General features: G+C 37.4%; 1 protein-coding gene across 1 annotated transcript in view; it reads right to left on the bottom strand.

Moving 5' to 3' along the window:
- Positions 1 to 1,992: 1,992 nt before the first annotated feature.
- Positions 1,993 to 25,142, bottom strand: part of LOC140162624 (biogenesis of lysosome-related organelles complex 1 subunit 1-like) — a 29,394-nt gene continuing 6,244 nt past the window's right edge. Inside the window, exons 2-5 of the mRNA XM_072185895.1 lie at positions 15,858 to 15,930; positions 12,549 to 12,681; positions 8,634 to 8,718; positions 1,993 to 6,077 (exon numbers count right to left, since the gene is read on the bottom strand). Coding sequence (XP_072041996.1) covers positions 6,064 to 6,077; positions 8,634 to 8,718; positions 12,549 to 12,681; positions 15,858 to 15,930 — 305 coding nt within the window. The 3' untranslated portion in view covers positions 1,993 to 6,063. The remainder of the gene's footprint in view (positions 6,078 to 8,633; positions 8,719 to 12,548; positions 12,682 to 15,857; positions 15,931 to 25,142) is intronic.

Here is a 25,142-nt window from a genome sequence, read left to right as displayed (position 1 = left end):
CAATATGAGTTTAAGGATTGACTTAACATTTAATGTTTTTATAACATCTTATAAATAATAATCCAAGAAAGGTTGAAACCATGGACATGGTAAAGTGCTCAACAGAAAGAAGGGAGCTTAATACATGATAAAACTTAGATAACCCTGCTACATTAGTTTTACAGAACAATGTAGCAGGGTCATCTAAGTTTTATCATGTAACTTCTTATAAATACATTTGGGCCCACGGTGACCAGTGACGACACACGCCAGGAATACGAGGGTCAGCACTCACCATGGCAACACTCTTTGGCATAAAAGACAAATGTCATGAATGTTATATGTACACTGTACATACATTGTAATAACATCAAAAACTGGAGGGGAATGCATACAAAGTATACCCGCAAGGAGTCTCCCGTTTTCTCAAAGTTGGATATGTGAAAGATACGCTTGCGTATTAAAATGAGGACTTTTCTATGTGGATTCATAGATGATGGAACTGATAGATGAGCAGTTGCCAAAAGCTGTTGGCCGGTACGGTATGGTACTGGTCTGGAGCAGCTATATGAGGGTTGACTGTCCGGTCCCCTCTCGTCCACTACAGAGGTTGATCACTTGCAGAAGACTCATTTTATGTCATATAGTACAACATTGCAGATTGTTATTTGCCAGATTCACCATTTGCACATTGGGGAGTGTGCATCCCTGAAGATGGAACAGTTGGAGACGCTGTTACGGATCTGTAAGTTCGATAATGGAGTTGCATTCTGAGTTTATTCGCAGCATGTTCATGATCATATACGCTGTCGTTAATAAAACCTTAAGTGAATCATCAATTTATGTCTTGCTCTTAGTTGTCGTATTTCTGTCTATTAATCAATAATCATCGTGATACCCCAAAATAAGGGTTCGCAACAATATTGATTTAGGTCTTTGTGATGTTTAACATCGGGAAGTATATCACTACGACTTAGTTTAGAGCATAGGTGCTTAAATTGTATTCATTTGTTTGATCTGTTTTACAGGGTTTCGTTTTGTTTTGTTGTAATCACAACCGCATCAATAAAGAACAACCAACGTGTGAAATATAAAATGGAGTACAAGTCTGTGTACTGATTTCACCGTTACATATAATTATGACCAAGAACAGAGGAAGCTCCATCATATGGACCAGCAAAATGGTTCCATATTTCATCATAAAGTGGAAGGAGATAATCGTATGAAATTAGAAGGGAAGACAAGCTGAACTTGGTTGCATATCAGAAAATTGCCGATGTAATCATGGCAGAATTTTCACCAGCAGTAGCCATGGTGGAACTAAAATCATCAATTAAAAACAAGCAAGATCCAATACCAGCGGGACAGGCTCTATAAAGCTCACAAGCTTAATACCTCTGGATAAGGAAGAAATGACAATTTAAAAGCATGTCCCCAAAACTCAGTGAGACCATGGAGTCACATCAGATTTTTCACATTTATTTTGAGCCGATTTTGTGTGTTGAGCAGCTATATAACTGGAATCAAGAAAGAAAAACTAGTTCGAGTCTGAATGTCCTGTCAATTACACTGCCAACAGCCTGTGATTGGTTAGCATCACATGAATAGGGTGGCGCCTTCCCTAATTACGCAATTCTATCTAATCACAGGCAGTGATGAATTGACATGGACATCAGACACAAACTTGTTTTTCTTTTTTGACTCTTAAATTAAAGAGTGCAGCTAACACCTTCAGTGGAGATTAAGGATAAGGTTGGGAATTCGCCAGCGAAGTGTTACGTGTAATCCAATTATCACTGTTAACTGGATCATGCTTTTGAGTTCTGCACCACGATCGAAATGATCGCAACACAAAACCTATGGCATGTACTAACAATTCCAAAAGGTACGTGATCCAGTTACCAAGGAGTTATGTAACCACTTCGCTGGCGTATATGGCGTATATGGCTGTGACTTATGGGTAATTTTATGCCCGGGAATCCTATGTAATTTACAGGCGGGTACCCAGGTACAAGTATCACCAGGGATCAAACAAGTTAAAGCACAGCTTTGTTTGACATTGAACTCTGGCATCTTTGTAGCTACTAGAACAACAAGGACCAAACTTATCAACTTACCACGGGCCCAATGAACTTTGCAGGCAAACTATTCACTGCAAACTGACCAGACACACACTGATTTAAAGGTGTCCTTCAAAATAGGCTTAACAGTAGCCATTGCAGTGAGTAAGTGGTAATACTGGGAGTTGTTACATCGGTGACCGATTTACTTGTTCAAGTATTCTATGTAAGACCCAGTAGTGATGGGCAGCTTCATAAGTGGTTAGTGCATGGGAACAGCAGTGAAGAGTGCAACTCCCATGATGCTTTGCGAGCGAAGCATATTATCAAATGAACAGCAGGTGTGACATCATCATTTTGATGTTGGTCGCCGGTCTGACATGATTGGATCGTTCAATCAACAATATGGCGTCTGTGTATACAGACTACAGCGTTTATGCACCAGAGTTTAAGTTCTGTAAAGTTTTGTATATTCACTGTGTGGAAAGGCTGATTTTTCGCATCATCATTAGTAATTTTCCGTCAAATTATATAAGAGCTCGACTTTGCCATGTCACATTCCCAAGCAACATGGCTGAGATACGTGGATGCTTTTTATCTTTAACGCCAGAATCCGGGGCAGACTTGCCAGGGGACTGTTCCTTCGATGTCCCGTTATTGATCACAGTGTGGTGCATGGTTAAGACGGGGCAAAAGAGCTTTACACAGAGTCAGTGACACCTGGAAAACAAATATATTAAGAAGTTAGAGAGGAATGCTGCTTTTCATTAGGGCATAGATATTGTGTTCCAATATCTTTGATCAGCGGGTACAAAAAGTCTGATAGTCAGGCACATGCCCCGGTGGGAGAAGGGAGGGGGAGAGAAGAGGGTGAGGGTGTATGAGATCAGAGGCACAGCCAGTGGGGGCACTAACGGAGTGTCCTTTGAAAAAAATCTAAAAGGAGGGAAGCGCCCAACAAATTTTGAAAGTGGGACTCATATTCACAAAGTTAAAGTAAATTAAACACATTTTATATCCGCAGGCCCACTTCATCGGTCAAATTTCCCCAAAATTGAAAACAATTGACCCATTTGTTGACAAAATACAAAATAACCTCGTTTACCAAAACCGGAACAATGTTACCAAAATCAGGACAAAAAGTTACCAACACTGGGTTGAAATTTTTATTTTGCCACACTGCTGACCGGAAAAGTTGGCTACACACCTAAGAAAGATAAGTCAGGATAAGGCTTGTCCTTCAGTTATGAGCAGCTGGTATCACAAATTTCGAGCGGGACTCGATTTCCCTGGTATTACAAATGTACTCCAAACATTAGTTAGGAAGCAGCCACCAAAGAAACTCGCAGAAAGGAGCATGTACGGTAACCACATTGTATCCTTTCCTGTACATGGAATCCCATTGCTGATACAAAGATACTTAAGGAATGCATGAACATTCTATGTATGTTGTATACATTTCAGACAGTTTTATTGCCAGTGCACACATGCCCCTGTATAAAATTTACAGTAAATTATGTAAACCCTTACATGTAATTCTTTTCATGTGAGTATAAACATGACTAGTATTTTTTTCTAACTAAGCCAATTTGGTTTGATGAAACTAACAGGTTTGCTATTAAAATGTAATTTTTCTGGGGATTTCCCTGATAATCTATAGTAGTTATGTTTGATCATGTTACTTTTTAAAGTGAATTGAATTCCCAGTTCAAAATTGAGCAGCTTCTTTTTTAATTAAGGTAAGCAAGGTACATGTAAGCTACATGTCGTCGTTGGGCAGGAAAGACCTCCAATGTACCTGTGGCCCTTGAACCTGCAATGAGGTTACAGCTAGGTTTTCCTTTCAACATGTTTAGGGGCCAATGACAAGGTTTTTCCTGCCCAATGTAATAAACACAGTAATTCTTGCATTTCCAATTTTCAACATCTGGCCGGGAGCTGGCAGCTTATATTGTAACAACAAAAATTAAGCAGTGAAATTGCTCACAAAAACAAAATGCACTAAATAAAAACATGTGCAGTGTCTTTGAATGCATCGCATAGATTAGTTTTCAAACATTATAGTTGACCATTTTTACTACAAAAACACTCAACATGTTTATGCATCAGTTGCATCAACATCACAGCCTGGTGTATTGGTTTGTCTCATTCTCAAGTAATGGTTTTAAACCTAGCAAAATTGTTTACAAAGTTATCAGAGATACAAAATTGGTGAACAATACTATAGGAAGCACTTTCAATGAGAAAGCCTGTACATGTACTACACATGTGAAATTTTATCCGTTGAGAAATTATTGTTTGATAAGTTTATATAGTCCCAGCAAACACAACTCGTTTTCGACAAAGGTTGAAAAAGGTTGTCAGAAAATGTTTAAATGCCGGGTTATATGCAGGGTATATAAAGGGTATAAAACATTTTCATAACAATCAAAAACATTTTTTGAAAACTTACTGCAAAATTTTCTAACATAATACTAATTGTTGACGAAATATTTGGCAAAAAATATTTTGCAATAACATTTTTAAAATGTTGTTTTAGTGTGTTTTCATACAAAACATTTTAAAAACATTTTCATGACCTTTATATAACCCGACATTTAATCTGACTTATTGAAACAGTTTTACCAAAACCATAACCCAAAATATAACCTGTTAAAACGTTATGTATTTGCTGGGATGTCAAAACAGATCAAAAGTACCATGATAAAAAACAAATTTTTAACTACATTTAATTCATTATAATCAGTTATATCACTAGGATCCAGAACTTGCTCATCTATCAGGGCACAGTTCTTAAACCCAAATGGCCCAATACATTTGTACATTCATTGAAGGACTTTTAAAAATTTGAGTACAAAACTCATACTCTGCACCTTGACATCAAATTTTGCACTATGATTGTTTAATTGAGGTTATTGAACTATACCACTGGGATGAGGCCAAAATAACGGATAAATTATCAGTTTCTGTTAGTAGATTATGAGTTAGCACAGGGTGATGATGATACCAAACCTGTCAGACATTCCCGATCTTCTTTTAACGCGAAAGCTCCCTCTTTGATAGAACGCATCGATGGACATATCCCTCGCTGGTTGTCACTGGAGTAATACTTTTAAATATATGTCTTGATCTTGATAGCAGGTATTACTGGAAAGGTCCCTTGCTAGTCATGGGAGCATCTTTCCAATTATTGATGCTATCACAGTTTTCTTCATGCAACATTTATATACATGTCATCAGTTCATAAGCGAGTACTATCATCAGCAAGTTCTTCAGTGAGTACTACATGTATCATTGATCAGCGAGTTCCCATGAGATGTTCTGTTCCATTAAAACCTACATTTGCTTTAATACATTGTTCCATTCAAAATGCTGCACTACTTCACCTTGCGAAACAAAGCTCTGCCACTGGGTGCGTTGTCGGCTCCAAGATGGTGGTTCGCGATCATTGTATGTAGACTTGATGCCTGATGCCTGACTGACATCGAATGGCACACAGAATTTGCTCTCATGTCAAAGTTGCGACTGTAACTTCTACTTTTTGGAAGTGTACCGGAAATTGACGCTCACCAAAATCACTGCCAATATTGCCAATTGTCATCAAACGGATACGTGCATGCGATTAGTGTCCCTAATTTTGATGGTGCAAGCCAATCAAATTGTCTATTTACTGGCAACATGATCTTTGTTCAAACACTGTCCAATCACAGCTTCATTCAGTAACAATCCACTCATGACACTAAAGAGAAGAGTCAGAATAAGCAGGAAGAGCTCAGTTTTGGCGCATTAAATCTAATTTTGCAATAGCATTTAGCGACTTGGACATTGACTGAAGATTGTTGGACCTTGGTGCGAATCCTTCCACACCATCGTCAGTACTGTTATTCAGTTTAACTTTGGCATATAAAAAGTTGTTTATATTCTCTTTCCATCAATCTCCATTCTTTTCTTTTTTTTATAAATTGCACAGAATATCAAAACAAAATGTAACTTATTTTGTGTCCCAATGTTCCTTGTTGGCAGACTATGTACCAGTATCTGAAAATAAACGACAAAAACCAAAAAATTAACACGTCTGCAGAAACAAGACAGTCACATTCAGAACCAACATTTGTATGCTAGCAAATTGCTCAGGCCAGCAGACACAATGTGCTATTCCATTTTAAATCCACACTACCCCTGTGGAAGATTTAGTCTTCCACAGAGGGAGTATAAGTTTAGATTAGAATAGACAATTGGGTAACTTCCATTTGAAATACTCACTCCAGTTGTCGAAGATATAGCTAAAGCCATACAGAGGGAGTATCGATTTCAAAATGATGAACTCTGACAATTACATTTGAAAAACATATTCCCCCTGTGGAAGATATTTCCAAAATCTTCCACAGGGGGAGTGTGGACTTCAACTGGAATAGCCCAATAAGGAATTATTTGAGTTAATCTAATGGTGTGATGTGTTTTTGACATAACTGATATCAAATAATTTTTGATTTTTTTGAAATTTGCAATGTAATACACATTTTATGGCAAATGATTAAAAATTGATATTTTTGATCTTTAACAGTACTCGAAGTAAACTTTATAAATCTGATGATTTATACTTAAAGTGTATGTAGGTGAGATGAAAAGCCAACGATCAATTGAAAAATTCCAGATCCCTTAAGGGATCTAAAATGAGCGTTTATTGCGTTCGACAGTAATTTTTGTGGGACATGAGAGCACCTCAGACCTATCGAATTGCATTCTGAATCTGAAGCATGTCTTTCTGATATCAAATAATTTTCATTTTTGAAAATCACAATATAATACAAATTTTATGACAAATTATAAAAATTTGATATTTTCAAATTTTTGATATATACAGTCCTCGAAGTAAATTATATAAATCTAATGATATATTCTTAAAGTGTATGTAGCAGGGAGGAAAAGCCGACGATCAATTGAAAATTTTGACCTTTCATATTGAAGATATGGATTTTTCCCAAAAAGACCTAATTTTTTTTTGGTGTTTTGGGGAAAAAATCCATATCTTCAATCTGAAAAGGTCGAAATTTTCAATTGATCGTAAACTTTTCATCCCACCTACATACACTTTAAGTATAAATCATCAGATTTATAAATTTTACTTCAAGTACTGTTAAATATCAAAAATATCAATTTTAATGATTTGCCATAAAATGTGTATTAAATTGCAATTTCAAAAATCAAAATTATTTGATATCAGAATGACATTCTTCGTATTCAGAATGCAATTCGATATGTCTGATGTGCTCTAATGTCCCAAAATAAATACTGTCCAAACGTTCATACCCCAGCCCTTAAGGCTAATAATAATATATTAGGCTAATAATGGGAATGGATCATTAGTTTCCCATATCCAAGGGGTGTAACTGTAAGGATTTCAACTGGAACAGCCCATTACTAGTAGAATTTGCCCACACAAAGTTAACAAACAAACCACCTGTTTGGTGCTAAATAAGGCTAATAATAATATATTAGGCTAGGCCTGCTAAGAATACGCGATTTTGGAGGCCAAAAAACGCACCCCGATTTTCCAAAAAACGCAAAAACTTGTGATTTCCCGCTAAAAACGCAAAATCTAAAAAAAAAAAAAAAAAAAAAAATTTTTTTTTTTTTTTTTTTTTTTTTTTTTGATTTTAATTTTTTTTCTCGCGGATTTGGAGAGTCCCTGGGCCTAACATCAAGTGCTACCATCATTGAAAAAAATTTGAAAAAAATAAAAAAATAAAAAATAAAGAAAATAAAAAAAAAAAAAAAATAAAAAATTGCATTTAAAAAAAAATTTTTGCGGATTTAGAGAGTCCCTTGACCTAGAGTGAGGTACTGCAATCATGTGTGGTTGATTAAAAGAAAATTGGAAAAAAGATACAAAAAAATTACAAGTTTGTATCCAAATGGGACCGATTTGTAACTTTTGTTCACTGCACAGTCTATTGAAGATATAAAAATGCATTGGTCTTGTACACAAGTCTATATCTTAGATAGATTTTGAAGTGAACACAAGTTACAAATTGGTCCCATTTGATACAAACTGTAATTTTTTTTGTATCTTTTTTCCAATTTTTTTTTTTTTTGTAATTTTTTTTTAATGATGGTAGCACTTGATGTTAGGTCCAGGGACTCTCCAAATCCGCGAAAAAAAATTTAAAAATCGCAAAAAAACCAAATTAAAAATTTTTTTATAGATTTTTTCCAAAATGTCAAAAAACGCAATTGGAGCCAAAATACGCAAATTGCGGCGCAAATAACGCAATTGCGTATTCTTAGCAGCCCTATATTAGGCTAACAATGGGAATGGAGTTTCCAATTGGACACCTAAAGAAAGGATTATATAGGTCACATTTTATAATTTATTATTTAGTAAAAATTTCTAAAAAAAGAGGATTATAGGTCACTTTTTATTATCTATTATTAAATAAAACCTTCTTACTGCAGCTGTCCAGGGTGTTGTATGCTTAAAATGGCAATTTGTGATCCACAGCCTCATCCCCCACATTTCTTATATATGGCAATTTAAATCGTGATTTGAAATCATGCCAACCCTGACTATATGTACCCTTCAATTATCCTTACCTTTGTATGCATATTCTAATGCGCTGGCTATAGTGTGCATGTCTGTCTCGATACTTTTAGACCAGTTCTCTACATCGCCCAGTTCCTGGAATGGAAGAAACAATTTACAACTTGCTCTTTAGTTTAACGGTTGACAATTATTCAAGGTTTGGCTACAAACAAAAATGTTTTAATTTTGCTAAAATTTATTTAATTTCTTATTTATCCTGGGGTGACCAATCAATGCACTGGCACTGTTCTCCCTTGGTTCTCAGGTGTAAAATCATGTAAAATCAGCCATTTTGGGGTCAAAATGTACTGATTTTGACAGAATTTTTTTTTTAATTCAGACCATTTTCAAAATATGTTTGCAAAAAAATCATCAACTTTTTGCCATATTTTTCCAAGCTTTTGGTGACTGGTATTTTACAGTCACTTAGCCTTCAGAAAAAAAATGCCATAACGGGACGTTTTTTTTCTTTAGTTCGTTGACTTGTGTACAAAATGCTCTGAAATTAATTCTGCTTCCGACGTATTTTACAGATTTGTAATACAATACCCCTTCTTGAATAATGGCCATTATTTAAGGGGGGTTAGTTACTTTTTTTGAGATGTTTACATGTTCTGAGCATGATCCCTATATAGGTTGTAGCAATAATGAAATACCTCATGACGAATAAGTACTGAACAACAATAATGATAATTATAGTCGCCTTGTAGACTTAACAAAGACTGACCCTGTTAGCACCTTGCATTACCATTCACCTTCACCCTTGCTCGAGAACTCGAGCTTCGAATTTGCACACGATAGTTACGCATTCGATGCTAGAGTACTTTACTATGGTTTTTCGGTCGGACAGCGGTTCAATTTTTTACACCGGAGGTTATTTATTCTGTTAATGTTGAAATTTGAATGAAAGTTATTTCGATGAGTCAACTATATCTTTTGAGCAAGATGTGCGTATTTTGGACAGTTTAAAATTTTGCTGAAGTGTAATTTTAGCAACATTTTTGATGCAATCGCCTGTCGTGATCGGCAGGGGTCGCGCTAACCTGCGTTTCTGCGCGTACAGCGCATATTTTGAAGTTTGAGCGCATATATTCATTTTTGCATACCAGTTCAGGGGTTTACATGCGCGCAGAAAAATGAAAACATGTGAAAGAAAATAAAAGCTTCGATCTCCAATATTTACGGCCCGTCCAGAAATTATGTAACATAAAATGCAATGTAACATAAATGTTCAAGTGAAGTCGCCGTATCATTGTAACATAAATTAAAAATAGAAATAAAATACACACCGCCGACATATTTACTCAGATTGCGATATTGTCTAGAATCACTGCTGATGAGTTATTGCAGTACTGAATGATGACACGTACGTGAGTTGGTAATTTCTAATTCTAGGGATCGGAAAGAAATGCTTGGCAGGTGGTGTGTAGAGATATGTCATCGGTGAAATCTGACGCAATGATATCGGCCGTGAGAAGAAAAAAATGACAAAAATTTGCCCTTGAATTATGTTTTATAGTCAAAATACTCCAGGAATTCAGTAAATATCATGATATTTGACCTAAACTTGAACTCATTTGCAATGAAATGTCATTTTTATTGAGTAAAGCATAGCTTCCATGTGCTTGCAATGGTGTTGAATTCTGCACTTTGCCGACATGGCCGAAGTTGAACTGCGTTTTATGGAATTCGGCGAACTTTTATGGCATAAAGCAACACTTTTATTAAAGTACACTGCTTGGGAACTTTCTTAAAAAGTGCGATAGTTGGTTAATAATAGCGAGAATCGCGGCATGAAAAGCGTGAGATTGTGTTTTTTTGCCGGGCCTTGCTTAACTATGGTACAGGTAACACATCATTTTTCATTGTAACCAAAATCACAAAATCTGATACTGATATATTAAAACGGTACATTCAATACTTGACAGATTAGAGAACCCCTCATTTTAGGATTTGAGCGCATATTTTTAACACTTTCAGGGGGTTCAGGGGTTCTGAGAACCCCTGGTTTTAAAACCTAGTGCTACCCCTGGTGATCGGCTGTGTTTACTTCTGACCTTCCATTGCTTTACACGGTGTCATGCTTCAGCGAATCCGACTAGATTTTGAATGCAAAGGTCTCTAGCCTAGAATGTGAAGCTATCGGTGAGCAAATTCTTGGCTAGAGTTCTCGAGCAACTTCACCCGCATTTAATTTTTTCATATCACCTTCATACTAGGTCGTTTCTACTGTGCTGTAAATGCAGGGCAACGATTCACTAACTCATATACATTGTATTTAGTGGGGAAGGCTGGAAGTCCAGAAAATATTTTGAATGCCTGCGCTGTATTGTAATACCATACCTCCATGGTATTGGTAATACTATTTATAGGCTTTAGAACTTCCAATTGTCACCTGACCTGTTTCTACTGAGAATGTTACCACGTATTCACATGCTCAGGGTTGCCAAACCTGCGATTTGGTAGCCCAATTGGGCAACTTTTGAAGATTTTCCCCGCGACTTCTGACAATTTCCTGTCCCATAGAAACCAATGGTTAAGAAAAAATTTAGGCGACTTTTCAACATTTGCTCCCGCGACTTACGATAGTTTCCTGTCCCATAGAAACCAATGGTAAAGAGAAAAATTGGCCGACTTTTCGATTATTTGACCCGCGATTCGGGCTGAAATCTTTTGGCAACCCTACACATGCTATTAACCACATCCAAAGATGGTTGATGGTTAATGGCGAAGTTCACTCACATCAACCCGCATTGAGATTTATTTCTACTGGGGTGGTTACCACATATTCCTCACATCACCGCAAATTAACTAATTCACTGGCAAGCGTTTGCTCAGTAGAAACACGCTGTATTACCCGAAATTGAAAACAATGAGAATCCAAGAATCTATTCTCCAGAACTGGATTTTGTGGGTATACATTAGCCCTAGAACTCTGGCCATAGTATCCGTTTTTACTTCCACTAGGGCCAGAGGCACTTACGATTGAAAAATTTGTTGGAGATGCTTGAGCGATCCAGTACAAAATATCAATGCTTGATCGAACCAATACAAATATGTGTCAGGTCACTAATTAACATGATAAAACCCAATTGAGAACACACAATCGCCAGTCATTTCTAAAGATGCATTTATACTCAATCGCTTTTGCAGAAATCTGAATCGCACGCATGATCAGTGTACTAAATCGCCGTCGTATTTGCCTGCTGAGCATGCGCATGAAGCGCTGTTTTTCAAAAGCGACACGTAGGCCTATATTGACACCCTCTGTCGGTCAACGTTCTCTAGAATTGCACACATAACTTGTGCAGTTAACGACAATGATTCAGTCTGATGATGAGTAACCTATGGGTATAAACACAGCTTTACACAATGACTAATTTACATAGGCACAAAAGACCGTGTTCATGTACAGTTACTCAGCCAAACACGGCAGAGTAGGTCCCGGATGTTCGGTACATGTTCCTATCTCATCAACGTTATACCTTTCCAACAAGGAAAGAGATACGAAAAGCGAACGTCTAGTATACATGTAGGCTAAAAAAATATATGAAAATCTCACATGATCCAGTTCTGGAGAATAGATTCTTGCGATTCTCAATGGTCAATTTCGAGTAATACAGCGTGTTTCTACTGAGTAAACGCTTGCCAGTGAATTAGTTAATTTGTGGTGATGCGAGGAATATGTGAGCTTTAGCAACAGCTGCATTGCTCAATTCATAGCGAGCATGTAGAAGAATTCAAATATCATATACTTTTGTAGGTCCTTTGTCCTTTGTAATTACTACATGTACAACTAGCTCTGCACTCGCTAAGCTCACAAGGGTCAGATTGTGCCCGATTACTCCTGCTTTGCGCTCACACATAATCACACCCCTGCCCCCCCCCCATCACACACATACGCAACCATATACATAAACACTCACCTTGAGAGCACCATTGAAGTTTTCCACAAGTTGTAACCACTGCATACTTTGTTTAGCAAACTGTGCAGCGTTGGCTTGCAGCTGCTTAGCTTCTGCATCCAGCTTTTTCTCATTGTCATAGGCCATCGCCACTCTGTAATCCAATGAAAGTAGAAAGAGAAATTCATCAAAATCTTTCACTTTGACTAAATACTTTGCAATGCCTCCTCTGAAGCCACACGCAAAGGAATCTACCAGCAGTGTTGCATGCCCAAAGTTGCCATGCCATGCAGGGCCACTACAATAATTTGGCCACCGCCCATGGCAGCTCCTTTCACTATGAGCACAAAGGAATCAATGATTGAACAGGATCCTTCCTGTCTCATAAACTACAAAAAAAAACACCTTATGCATGATAAAAGGTGAAATCTTGGCAAATATAGCTAATTATCATCATAATAGAAATTGCAGGCCTGGACCACAATGGCCTCATCCCAATGACATAGTTCAATAACCTCAATTAAACAACCACAGTGCAAAATTTGACCTCAAGTTACAGAGTATGAATTTTTGTCCCCAATTTTCAAAGGTCATTCAATGAATGTACAAATGTATTGGGGTTAAAGAACTGTGCCCTGATGTGTGAGCATGTTGTGGATCCTAGTGCTTGTGGTGGTGCATGGAAATAGTAGGTGGTGTCAGCATCTTCAGCTTAAGTGGGCCAGCGATTACTGACAATTCAGCTCAGCTCAGAAACCCTTGAAATGGTTGATACCTAAACAAAACAGGGAAATTACCACTTGTTTTGAGACAATCATCCCAAGGATCCAAGCAGCCACCATTGTGTTCTTGTTTTAACAGTATTGTACATTCAAGGTCCACACCAAGAGAAAATGCGCATCTGCTTAGGGACGCACCATTAGATAACAAAGGAGGGGGCTGGGTAGTTTTTTGTTTTGAAGAAAAAAACATTTGCTCAGATAAAAAAAAATATGTATATTTTGCTCTACCACAGACCACAAAAAAAAAAGATATATGGTGTCAAAAACCGGGTGAAAAAAATTGTCACAGTCAGTGAAGAAAAATTAACCTCATATTTGGCAATTTTTTACTAGCTTTTAAATAGCAAATTTTCTCCTACTTTCCATTTTTCATCATGATATTTTAGCTTCAAACTGGTAAGTATTTTGTGCACATTTGTTGATGAAAACTTATTCTGTGAGTGAAAACACTTGATTCACTCGACTTCACAGATTTTTCAAACAAAATATTTTTTAAAGAAATCTATGCCACACTGATGGGAGTCATACATTGTACGTGGGTATGAATGGGAGGAATATTTGTTTTAGTGAGAAGTTACACATGAGTCTGTTTTGAAGAAAGTACCGTACTTGTATCCTGAGACGGATCTCCTTTGAAAAATTTTCCCGCTACATATATGAATAACTCACCATCATATGAATGCATTTTAACCTAAATTTAATGATTATTTCACAGCACACAAAATGTAGGTAATTACAAAACGTAACAATGTTAGAAATATTGGCTTACACTGGAATCAAAATTTAAAATTTATTTCACAAATCCAAAAACAAATTGTTGAAAATAGAGACAAAATGTCTCTGTAGTGAAAAAAAATATTGGGTCTCAGCAAGGAGTAAAAACATGTCTTGTTGAGGTGTTAAAAAACAATTTGCTTCACCAAGGCCCCCCCCCCATCAATATCTAATGGTGCCTCCCTTAGGAAAAATGTAATCAGGGAGCGCAAACAGGCACCATTGTACTCCTGTTCAATAGATATAGGCCTACATTAAAGTCCACAAACCTTCAAATGAATGCATCTGCCTGATGGCAAAGATGGGCTATTCCAGTTTAAATCCATACAACCCCTATTCCTTTAAATCTCCCAACATGAGGATACTATTATTTCCATGCTCCCACAGGGGGTGTAGATTTCAAATGGAGTCACCCATTTAGGCACCCCCATTTGAAATGCACACTCCCTGTGTGGAAGATTGTTAGGTTTAGTCTCCCATAGACATGATAGAGGGTGTATGGATTTTAATTATTGCAAATCAAGAGTGCATTGCTACAAACTCGGGGTTAATAGCAACTTGTGGTTTGGGCAATCCTAAATTTGATGGGGGCCCAAGTACCCTAGGGTCCTCAATAATTTAAGGTAAAATTCATAATTTAAGGTAATATTCACAATTTTAAGGTAAAATTTATTCCAAAAATATTGAGGGGGGAATCCTCAATCACCCAATGGTACCTCAATAATCTAAGGTAAAATTCATAACTAGGGTTAATATTCAAAATTTCAAGGTAAAATTTACAATGTTACGGCATAATTCATAATTTGAAAAATGTATGTTATGTAAATTTGTGATGTTTCGCATTTCTTAGGAACCAGCTTGTTTGATGCAGTATGATCTCATTTGATCTGAGCATTTTGACACCTTTCAAGTATTTGGACAGGGGGGTCTGTTGGGGTATGAAAATCAATATTTTCATCAACAATCATTACCGGTATGTCTGATTCTGTTAAAGTTAGTGTTGATCTGTATGTAATTGGAGCACTTTGTTGTTTTCTTAAAATGGCCATTTTACGCCAAAATAAGGATGTGAGGGCGCTTTGCATCAAACATGCAAAAATAGAACATCAACAAATCAACATCAACATAATCAGACATGTTGATGAAAATATTGTTTTTCAGCCCCCCCCCCCCTCACATTTGAGCACCTGTTTCTTCCAATAAAATTAATGACCATGACTTTAACCTTAGTTCTCCTTCACTCCTGATAGTCATGAATAGGCAGTTTAGAAAATAACTAGTCCAAAATTTTTACATAATAGCTGAAATTAAATGATTTCCTGCCTATCAATGGTTTCATTTTTGAAAGAAATCTTCATTAGGTTTGTTGAAACAGGTTCTCAATACTGTGACTTTAACCTGAGCTGTTCTCCTTGATCCCGTCACTCATGACCATGTGTAGGCAGTTTAGAAAATAGTCCAAAATATTTACATAATTAGCTGAAATTAAATGATTTCCTGCCTATCAATTGTTTCATTTTTGAAAGAAAATTTGTGGTCATTTTTTCAGCCCCCCCGCATGAGGGTAAAAATTTCAGGGCCCCCTTTTTGCATCAGGCCCCCCCAACAAGTGTTTGTGAACGGTCCCTTATGACACACTGATGATAATAGATGAATATTTTGGCCTTTTTTCATCTAGTTGGGCTAAACAATGTAAAAAAATAAACACCCACCCAAAATGATTTCATTAAGCGCCCTGGGCGGTTAATGGGACGAATATGATAGATCCATTTACCTCGTATTCAAGTTCTCAACTAATGCCCTTGTTACTGCTGTAGCTGCAGCCACTGCCTCTCGTCTTCGCTTTTCTGAAATGAAAAAACAATTAGGAATACTTGAATATTATCCCATATTATCACAATCTTCTGGCTGATATTAATCACATCTTGTAAAATTAGGCCTGAAAAAATTGTTTGATTGGCGTAACCCAACCAACCCTAAAAATAGGCCCAACCCTAGACTAGACTTTTTTTCTATAAGATATGCCGACTAATCTACCCAATTTTTTAGGCCTATGGCTAGAATCAAAGTGCATATGTACATTATTCAACACACATCTTTGACTGCGGGAGTAATACATACATGTATAAGGCCAAAAAAATTGTTGTCTTAACGCCCACACGCTCGTTCGTTTTTCTTAGCGCGTCCATGTCAGCTGAAATGGCAAATTAATTTTTTTAATAGTTTTTTGCCGTAATATCATGAAATTCTGAGACAAATTTGGAAAAAAGTTCATTTTTGAAACTGCCATTGGCTATGAGACATAGCTCATTCTTTTTTTAGCCCAAGGTCATGCGCCATGAATTAAGAGCAAAACGTGTTACATGCTCAAAATTAGAAAAATAACCATGCTTTTGCAATTTACACAAAGGTGATTGTAATTCATCTCAGGTTTGTCAGAAGCCTGCAAAACCAAATATCAAAAAATCGTGATTTTGACCCAAAAATGTACATAAACCGTAACTACCGGTAATTATTTTTTCAGTAAAAAAAAATTCTTATTGATTTTTAACAAGGCAGTTCTCGAACCACGAGTCTCGCCTGCTTTTGTGACCGCCTGCTTTTGCGATAACTGTTGGTAGAGAGGTAAATGAATTTGGCGGTTATCGGCTGGGCACGATTATCTGGCCGATGGTAACTGTACCCACCAAGTTTCATGACCATACAACAGTTCTTACTAATTTGACCTCAGATGACCCCTGGTGACCCCAAAATGACCTTCCAAAAATTTGGCTTTAAATGTTGACTGTACCCACCAAGTTTCATGCCCATCCGACAGTTTTTACTAATTTGACCTCAGATGACCCTGGTAACCTCAAAATGACCTTCCATCCAAGTTTCAGTCCATCCAACAGTTTTTACTAATTTGACCTCAGATGACCCCGAAATGACCTTCCAAAAATTTGACTTTAAATGTTGACTGTACCCACCAAGTTTCATGTCCATCCAACAGTTTTTACTAATTTGACCTCAGATGACCCCAAAATGACCTTCCAAAAATTTGGCTTTAAATGATGACTGTACCCACCAAGTTTCATGCCCATACGACAGTTTTTACTAATTTGACCTCAGATGACCCCTGGTGACCCCAAAATGAACTTCCAAAAATTTGCCTTGAAATGTTGACTGTACCCATCAAGTTTCATGCCCATACGAGTTTTTAATAACTTGACCTCAGATGACCCCTGAGTGACCTCGGATGACCCCGTAATGACCTTCCAAAAATTTGGCAAAACCAAAGAACTATTTCATCAAAGTAATAAATCAAAACAGAAAGATGCTTCCTTTACGAGTTATCACTCATTGAAAGTGCTACTTTGCTATACTTTACATGGAAAGCGACTATCTTAAAGTCGTCATATTTCCTTAATTACATGACCGATCAAGCTGTTATTGGGATATGTGATGCAGTTGAAAATTAATTATTAAAAGATTTGGTGACCTCAGTTGACCTTTGACCTTGTATGTGACCTTTGACCTCACGAAATTGGATAAAGTATGTTGCGCTGAAAAATCAAATTTGGCAATACCAAAGAACTATTTCATCAAATAAATCAAAACAGAAAGATGCTTCCTTTACGAGTTATCACTCATTGAAAGTGCTACTTTGCTATACTTTACAAGAAAGCGACTATCTTAAAGTCGTCATATTTCCTTAATTACATGACCGATCAAGCTGTTATTGGGCTATGTGATGCACAGTTGAAAATTAATTATTAAAAGATTTGGTGACCTCAGTTGACCTTTGACCTTGTATGTGACCTTTGACCTCATGAAAATCTAATCAGGTCGAGTACCTCTGGCCACGCAACTCCCCACCAAGTTACGTCACTACCCCATACGGATCTCCAGATAATCTGTTCACAAGGTATTTTGCTTATTATGCATATATTATGCAAATTAGGTACTTAATTACCATATTTTACGCTCAAAATCTAATCAGGTCGAGAACCTCTGGCCCCGCTACTCCTCACCAAGTTACGTCACTGTACCCCATACGGATCTCCAGATAAGCTGTTCACAAGGGTTTTTGCTTGATACGCATCAAATACGCATAAATTATGCAAATTAGGTACTTAATTAGCATATTTTGCGCTGAAAATCTAATCAGGTCGAGAACATCTGGCCACGCTACTCCCCACCAAGTTACGTCACTGTACCCCATACGGATCTCCAGATAAGCTGTTCACAAGGGTTTTTTTGCTTGATACGCATCAAATACGCATAAATTATGCAAATTAGGTACTTAATTAGCATATTTTGCGCTGAAAATCTAATCAGGTCGAGAACATCTGGCCACGCTTACTCCCCACCAAGTTACGCCACTGTACCCCATACGGATCTCCAGATAATCTGTTCACAAGGTATTTTGCTTATTACGCATAAATTATGCAAATTAGGTACTTAATTACCATATTTTGCCCTCAAAATCTAATCAGGTCGACACCCTTTGGTCATGCTACCCCCTATAAAGTTTCATCATCATAGCACTTACGGTTCTCAAGATAAGCGCGTTCACAAGCTTTTTCCTAAACACACACGCACTTTTACACCCCCCATGACGGACACACACACACCATAGTGATTACTAAGTCTCTCCCTGAACATTCAGACGAGACAAAAACTAAGTATGAAAATGCAGGATCACGGCAGCTGCGAAATTTGGTCCTGCGTACATGATCTTTTTAGCCTACGTCTCGTATCCTACCGGGGTATCCTACTATCGTTGAAAACCTCATCCCGAATCCACTCACCTTGTGATCCTACACCAGTACCACCAGTCCAAATAAACTCAAAACTTCCCGAAAAAAGCTTTGTTATTCCTCAAAACAACATGTAACTTCATATAAAAAATTGAAATCCTAGTATGACCCGTAATCAAAAATTTGATAAACGTCAACAAAATTAATTTTCCTCACCCGCTATATCTACAGCAAGCAGAACGAACGCACATACAAGGTGTCCCATAAAAAGGTTATACATGTATGTAGAACATGAACCGCATTTTGTGATGGCATAACATAACAATCTCATTTTTTCAAATATTATTTATTTATCTTTCTTGTAACTGTTTGATAAGTTTCAGTTCCGTATCTTAAAAGCAACTTAACTTATGAGCGCGTGATGACAGGGGTGTCAAGAGTGGCTAACCAACAAAATATCGCACAACGATAGTTGAACACAAACACACCTTTGTTTTGAAATTGTTTTCTTTGTTACTTTGTATGTTTCTCTTATTTTTCATTTTTGAACGTATTGCACAAAAGGAACATTATTGAAAATTACTGAAAATAAATCAGTTTTAAAGCTTCTAGACTCTTGGTGGTAACAAATAAAGGAAGATGGTCATTAGAGAAGGACACATTTTTTTGGTAAAAGCAGTTCGCTGTATCTCCTGTCATCAACATAGTGAAATGATTAACAATTTAGACCTTGCTTGCATGGATTTTGTTGACTTGAAATGGTTGCTGTTTGTTTTTACATTTCTGACTGAACTCATGAAATATAACTGAACAAGTTTTATTCTTTGTTTACCAGATTAAAATACCGCATCTGCCATGCTATGGCTGGGCATACTCAAGTGCCCCGCCAAATGCACGGTGGCTGTAACGGTGGTATAATGAACCTCGTGTTACATTATGTCACGTAAAGAGCTTGGTTAGGAATGCCTGGAATGCGGGCTAAGTACGTACGTTGTGAACTTGATATTCACTGGGGTGCTGGTAGAGGGTACATAGATTATGTCATGAAAAGGATATTTAAATTTGTTAACATTAACTTAGATTATTTTCAAATATCCACATGTAACCTTTTTTTGGGACACCCGGTATATTGCAAAATGGCGGGTCTAAGAACTCCATCGCCCATGGGTAAGATTCATTCATAAAATTAGTCTCAGGCCAGACTGTATGTGGCTATCATGTGTTTGCTGTGATTGATGATTGTCACACCGACACAAACTGGCTGCATAGGAGACTATCATAAAGTACATCCTGACATACACGTTGGAACTGAGACTACTAAATAAGAGAGGCGCTACTTCGATCGTAAAAGTGAGGACAGTGTGAGCTTGGTACAATACATGTACCGGAGTAAGAGTCTGTTCGTCACACCGCAAATGCCGAAAGGTGATTGTGAATATGTAATGATATGAATGAGCTATAATGCAGGGCTATCAACTCTCACGCATTGGCCGTGAGTCTCACACATTGGGGCACTTTCTCACGGTCTCACGCCAAAGTAGTATAATCTCACGCCTAGGTAGTAAATCTCACGCAAAAAGCTGGAAAATTAGTAAAATCTCACGCATCGTCATGAATAATTTCACATTCTCGAGCGCCGTGGCTCAAATAATATTGGTGCAAAATGAACATTGGAGTCGGAAAATCCCGGTTCGCCTCTGTCCCGGCCTCTGTCTCACGCCAAGCAATTCCAAAAAGTTGACAGCCCTGTATAATGTGACGTAGCTACGAAAAGGTGGTGTTATTGGATGTATGTCGATCAGTGCAGTGAGTGGCAAGCGACATGAAAGTATGAAACTAGCATTAGAGCTGCCATTTTGCACATGTGCGTTCTGCTCGTGAGAAAAATTACCTTTTGTTGACGTTTATCAAACAAAATTTTCGATAACAGGTCATATACTACATAATACTACATAATACTACAGGCGCGTATCCAGGAATTCGTAGACCGGGGGCGCAAACAAATACAATATGGCCACGAAGCGGACATCCCGCAGCATTTGCGCGACGCAGGGGGGGTGTCTGAGGAAAGTGAGAAACCTTTACAATATGAAGACCTAATTGAAGCCATTTGGTGGACCAAATGTAAAATTTTAGTTTGAAAATGAGGGCTCAATTCATGGTTAAGTTTTCACTGTTATTGTATAAATTATTGCTTTTAAATTTTGCCAGAAACTGGGCAAAATGAAGGCCCAATTGAAGCCATTTGGTGGGCAATTTTGACACTATTATTGTGTATAGTTCAGTTAGAAAAAGTTACATTACCGTATTTACTATTACTGTGGGCCTAATTATTAAGTTATTGCCTAAAACATACAAGCGTCTTATTGAAAATTTTGTTCAATTTATGTCAACCAAATGGAATTTTTTTAATCCGCTGTATCTAGCAAGTACATGTAGAACGCATAAGCCAAGTTCAGTTGACCAATATTTTGAAACTCCCAGCTCCGACCGGGAGTTCCAACAGGTGCTGTGTATGTGTTTAATGTGCATTCACATACACACTTTAGCCGTCGGTTCGAAGAAATCGTTGCTCCAAAAATGATTGCAAATTACACATTTGTAATCATTTTTCACCACATGATATGAAAACATGTCACCAGGGATGAAATTAAGTGTGAGACGGGTTCTTGGATATTGATTACGGTATTTCTTGTGGTAGATTGTTCCAGTCTATGACGGTTCTTGGAATAAATGAATACTTGAAGCAATCTTTTGATGGTTGAAGTTCGATGAATGATTGTGAATGAGATCTCCTGGTGGAGCGCTGTACCGGGCGCAGTAGTGTTCGCACTGGTATGGAAAGGTAACCCTGTAGCGATTTCTGGAATGTGGCTAGACGGGTGATGTTTCTCCTTCTGGCTAGAGTTCCCCATTGAAGTTGTTGGATCATGGTGGTGACACTGCTGTGCTGTATCTGTCGTAGTCATTTTTTACAAAGCGGGCCACTCTCCTTTGAACTTCCTCCACCTGATGTATGAGTTCTGTGGTATACGGGTCCCAGACCGCTGAGCAATATTCAACTTCAAGTGATGGCCTAACTATAGTTGAAATTCTAATTGAATGAACGCAGCTTTCAAAAGCGTGACAAACATTTGCGTACACTGTGCGATGTACGCCAGCGTGTGCGACTGTGCGTGAGTAACGCGGAAGTGAATCCAACCATGCCAACGCACTCGTGATTGGTTAGCATTGTATCCAAGGTCGTGCGTTCCCGTTGTAGTTTGAAATACGCGATATACAATCGCGGTTGGATCGAGTACAGCTATTGAAAGCTGCGTTCATTCAATTAGAATTCCTACTATAGAGCAGGGCATAGGAAAAATATTTCCTGTCTGGGAACTTAAACTATGTTGCTTTAAAATTTCTGTGAAATTCGCGAGCGCGCCTTGGGGTCCAGGGGCTCAAAAAGTCTAAAAAGCTCATGGATTTTTAGACTTTTTAAAGTAAGAAATCACCATTCTGAGGCTCTAATTCAGGCATGAGATTGCATGGGCTTTGACAAAAAAAACGCTTAAAATATTATCCATGTGGGTCGAGGAGGCAGAGCTCCTCATGGGGTCGAGGGGCAGAGCCCCCAGGGCTTCGAGCCCAGGCGATTTTAGCAGATTTAGTACCCCAAAATAATTTTTGGCCTGTTTCAGACGTTTTTGAAAAAAAATGCTTCCTTCATCCTAAAAAAGTGGTTTTAAATGTTCAGTTTCCTATACTTTTGTACATGAGAGGCATTCTAAGTTTTTTCTTTGCCTAATGACATGGCCTACATGGCTGAAATTGATATATAATGCACAATATAAAAACGATGATTCATAAAATTTTTGACACCCCCCTCTTTGGGTATGTGGGAGGGGGCCCCATGGGGGGTGCTAATGTGCATGAAGAATGCATTGTATGATAAGAGTAATGTAAAATACGCTACATTTTATGCTCTACAATACAACAATGAACAAGAGTTGAGTGTTGGACTTCCTCATCTTCAGAATTATTTTGTGGGATTCATCATGTTCATTGAATCATTTCCGACTTGGTCAAGTAATTATAGCATAAATTTTAATAACATGTTTTTCCTGGCCTTACACAAACTGTAACCCATCTCAAAAAGACAAACCTTTCACACAATTTTGGAAATTTGAAAAAAAAATCTAAAATTCTGAAAATACAAAAAAAAATACATTTAAGTGCATAAGCTTTTTTCTTTTGGGTAAGAATTTTGTTCTTGCATGCAACAGCCTTTTTCTTGCAGGTTAGAAATTTGATAAATAGGTCCATGCATGCATTTTGTATATGATGACCTATTTATCGAATTTTTACCCTGCAATAAAAAAGCTGTTGCATGTAAGAAAAAAGTTCTTACCCAGAAGAAAAAAGCTTTTGCACTTAAATGTATTTTTTTTTGTATTTTCAGAATTTTAGATTTTTTTTCAAATTTCCAAAATTGTGTGAAAGGTTTGTCTTTTATTTTGTTAGCACTAAAAATAACAATTTCCATGAAAATTGAAATGAGGCAAATTTAAAGTAATTAAAACATTAAATAATAGGTCAGATTTTCTGTCATTTTCAGGTGAAATTAATTTCTACACTAACTCCCTTTTGGGGATAAGGGCAAGGGTTTTGGGTTATGTTAAAGGTTAGTTGGGCTTGGGTGGTTTGAATACATGCAGTAAGGTTGGTGGGTTGGTGGGTAGGAAAACATTTCAAAAAAACGTAGGGAAAAAATGGATTTTTTTTTTTTTTTTCTGTGACCTCCAATTTTTTTTCTGGGAACGGCGGGGCCGCGTTACCACGGATTTCGAGGGCCTGCTATAGAGAGCGCGAGCGGTATGCCAGATATCTTTAATGTCTTGTGTGCATGAATGCAAATTTCGCTTAATGAACCCCAATGATCTGTTCGAAATAAATTTCTGAGTCTGAGACTAGTATACCTTAAGTTTCAGGTATACTAGTCTCAGCTACAAGTACAACTGGTATTGTTAAATTGTGTCATGTGTGTGCATGTTCAACTTCATTGTGATGCAGACGTGGTCTAATTCTGCATATAACCGGGCCATGTTATTTCTTTGTATGTAGATCTGTTGCGCATTGCATTGTATAGCATCGTAATTTCATTTGTGTCTATGCTTATTATGTTTACACTAGTCCTGCCAGCAAGACTTCAGTCTTTATCATAAACATAATGACATATACGGACCTAGGTACGACGAGTTACAGTTACTGGAACTATGTTTACACAACATGAACTCATGTGTTTTCAAGCAAATTCGCCGATAATAGGTGATCAAAAGCGATCGGAATGTAACAAAAGTACAGATCGCATTCAGCTTACTTCATATGAGATGATCTTTGGAAAAATACGGCATAATTTGTCTTGGTGCTTGCGGAATGCCATGCAGTAAAATACTAAAACGTTGCGGCAATTCATGATTGACAACTAACAATCGGCATGTCCTTTGTATCCTCCGCTGTCAATTTCTTATCCACTCACTAATCCTCACAAAAGCTTTGTGTTGATTACCCGGTACCGTACGTAATGTGTGGAGGCAAATTGCAATAAGTATTGATCGAGAAATCTATCTACTATCCACGACGACACGATAGTTAATGTGTGGATAGAAGATAGAGATTGCTAGTATAACACGGTCAGTCATCGACGTCAGTGTTCGATTAAACCTGGATTAGCGTAGCAAAATGCTACTCACATTTTTGTAATTGCTACTCAAATCTGAAAGTGAGTAGCATTTTTTGCTACACATAAAAATATACGAAAATCGATCACTGGCAACTGACTTGAACTGAAAATGGAACATTCAGGATTAGCATGTTGCAAAATGCTACTCACAATTTTGGAATTGCTACTCAAATCTGAAAGTGAGTAGCATTCTTTGCTACACAAAAAAATATACGAAAATCGATCACTGGTCATCGTAGCGTCTTCAGATTTAAAACGCAGCAAAACTATTTTTTAGATTGTCCAGTTTGGCTTCAATTTAGCTTGGCTAACATTTACATGTATGTATCTTACATTTAGCTGAAGTGTTTGCTTACTTTGAACCGGAAACACAGGCGCTGAAGTACAAATTCTGACCATATTATGAGTCCGTTTAATTCTGCAACCTTGCTTGATCAAAGATGTTTTGATAACTGCCAACTGCGTCGGTGATTAAAGATTTGAGAAAATCCAGTGCTGGGCAAATCAATCCATCTCCTGATTTGCAACCAAAGGTTGACTTGTCATTGCAAACTGATGAAAAAAAAAAATATTGTTGTGTTGCCCTCAAGTG

The sequence above is a fragment of the Amphiura filiformis genome, chromosome 10 (genome assembly GCF_039555335.1).
Source record: "Amphiura filiformis chromosome 10, Afil_fr2py, whole genome shotgun sequence".
In the NCBI taxonomy this organism is placed as follows: domain Eukaryota; kingdom Metazoa; phylum Echinodermata; class Ophiuroidea; order Amphilepidida; family Amphiuridae; genus Amphiura; species Amphiura filiformis.
This window is presented reverse-complemented; position numbering and strand designations above follow the sequence as displayed.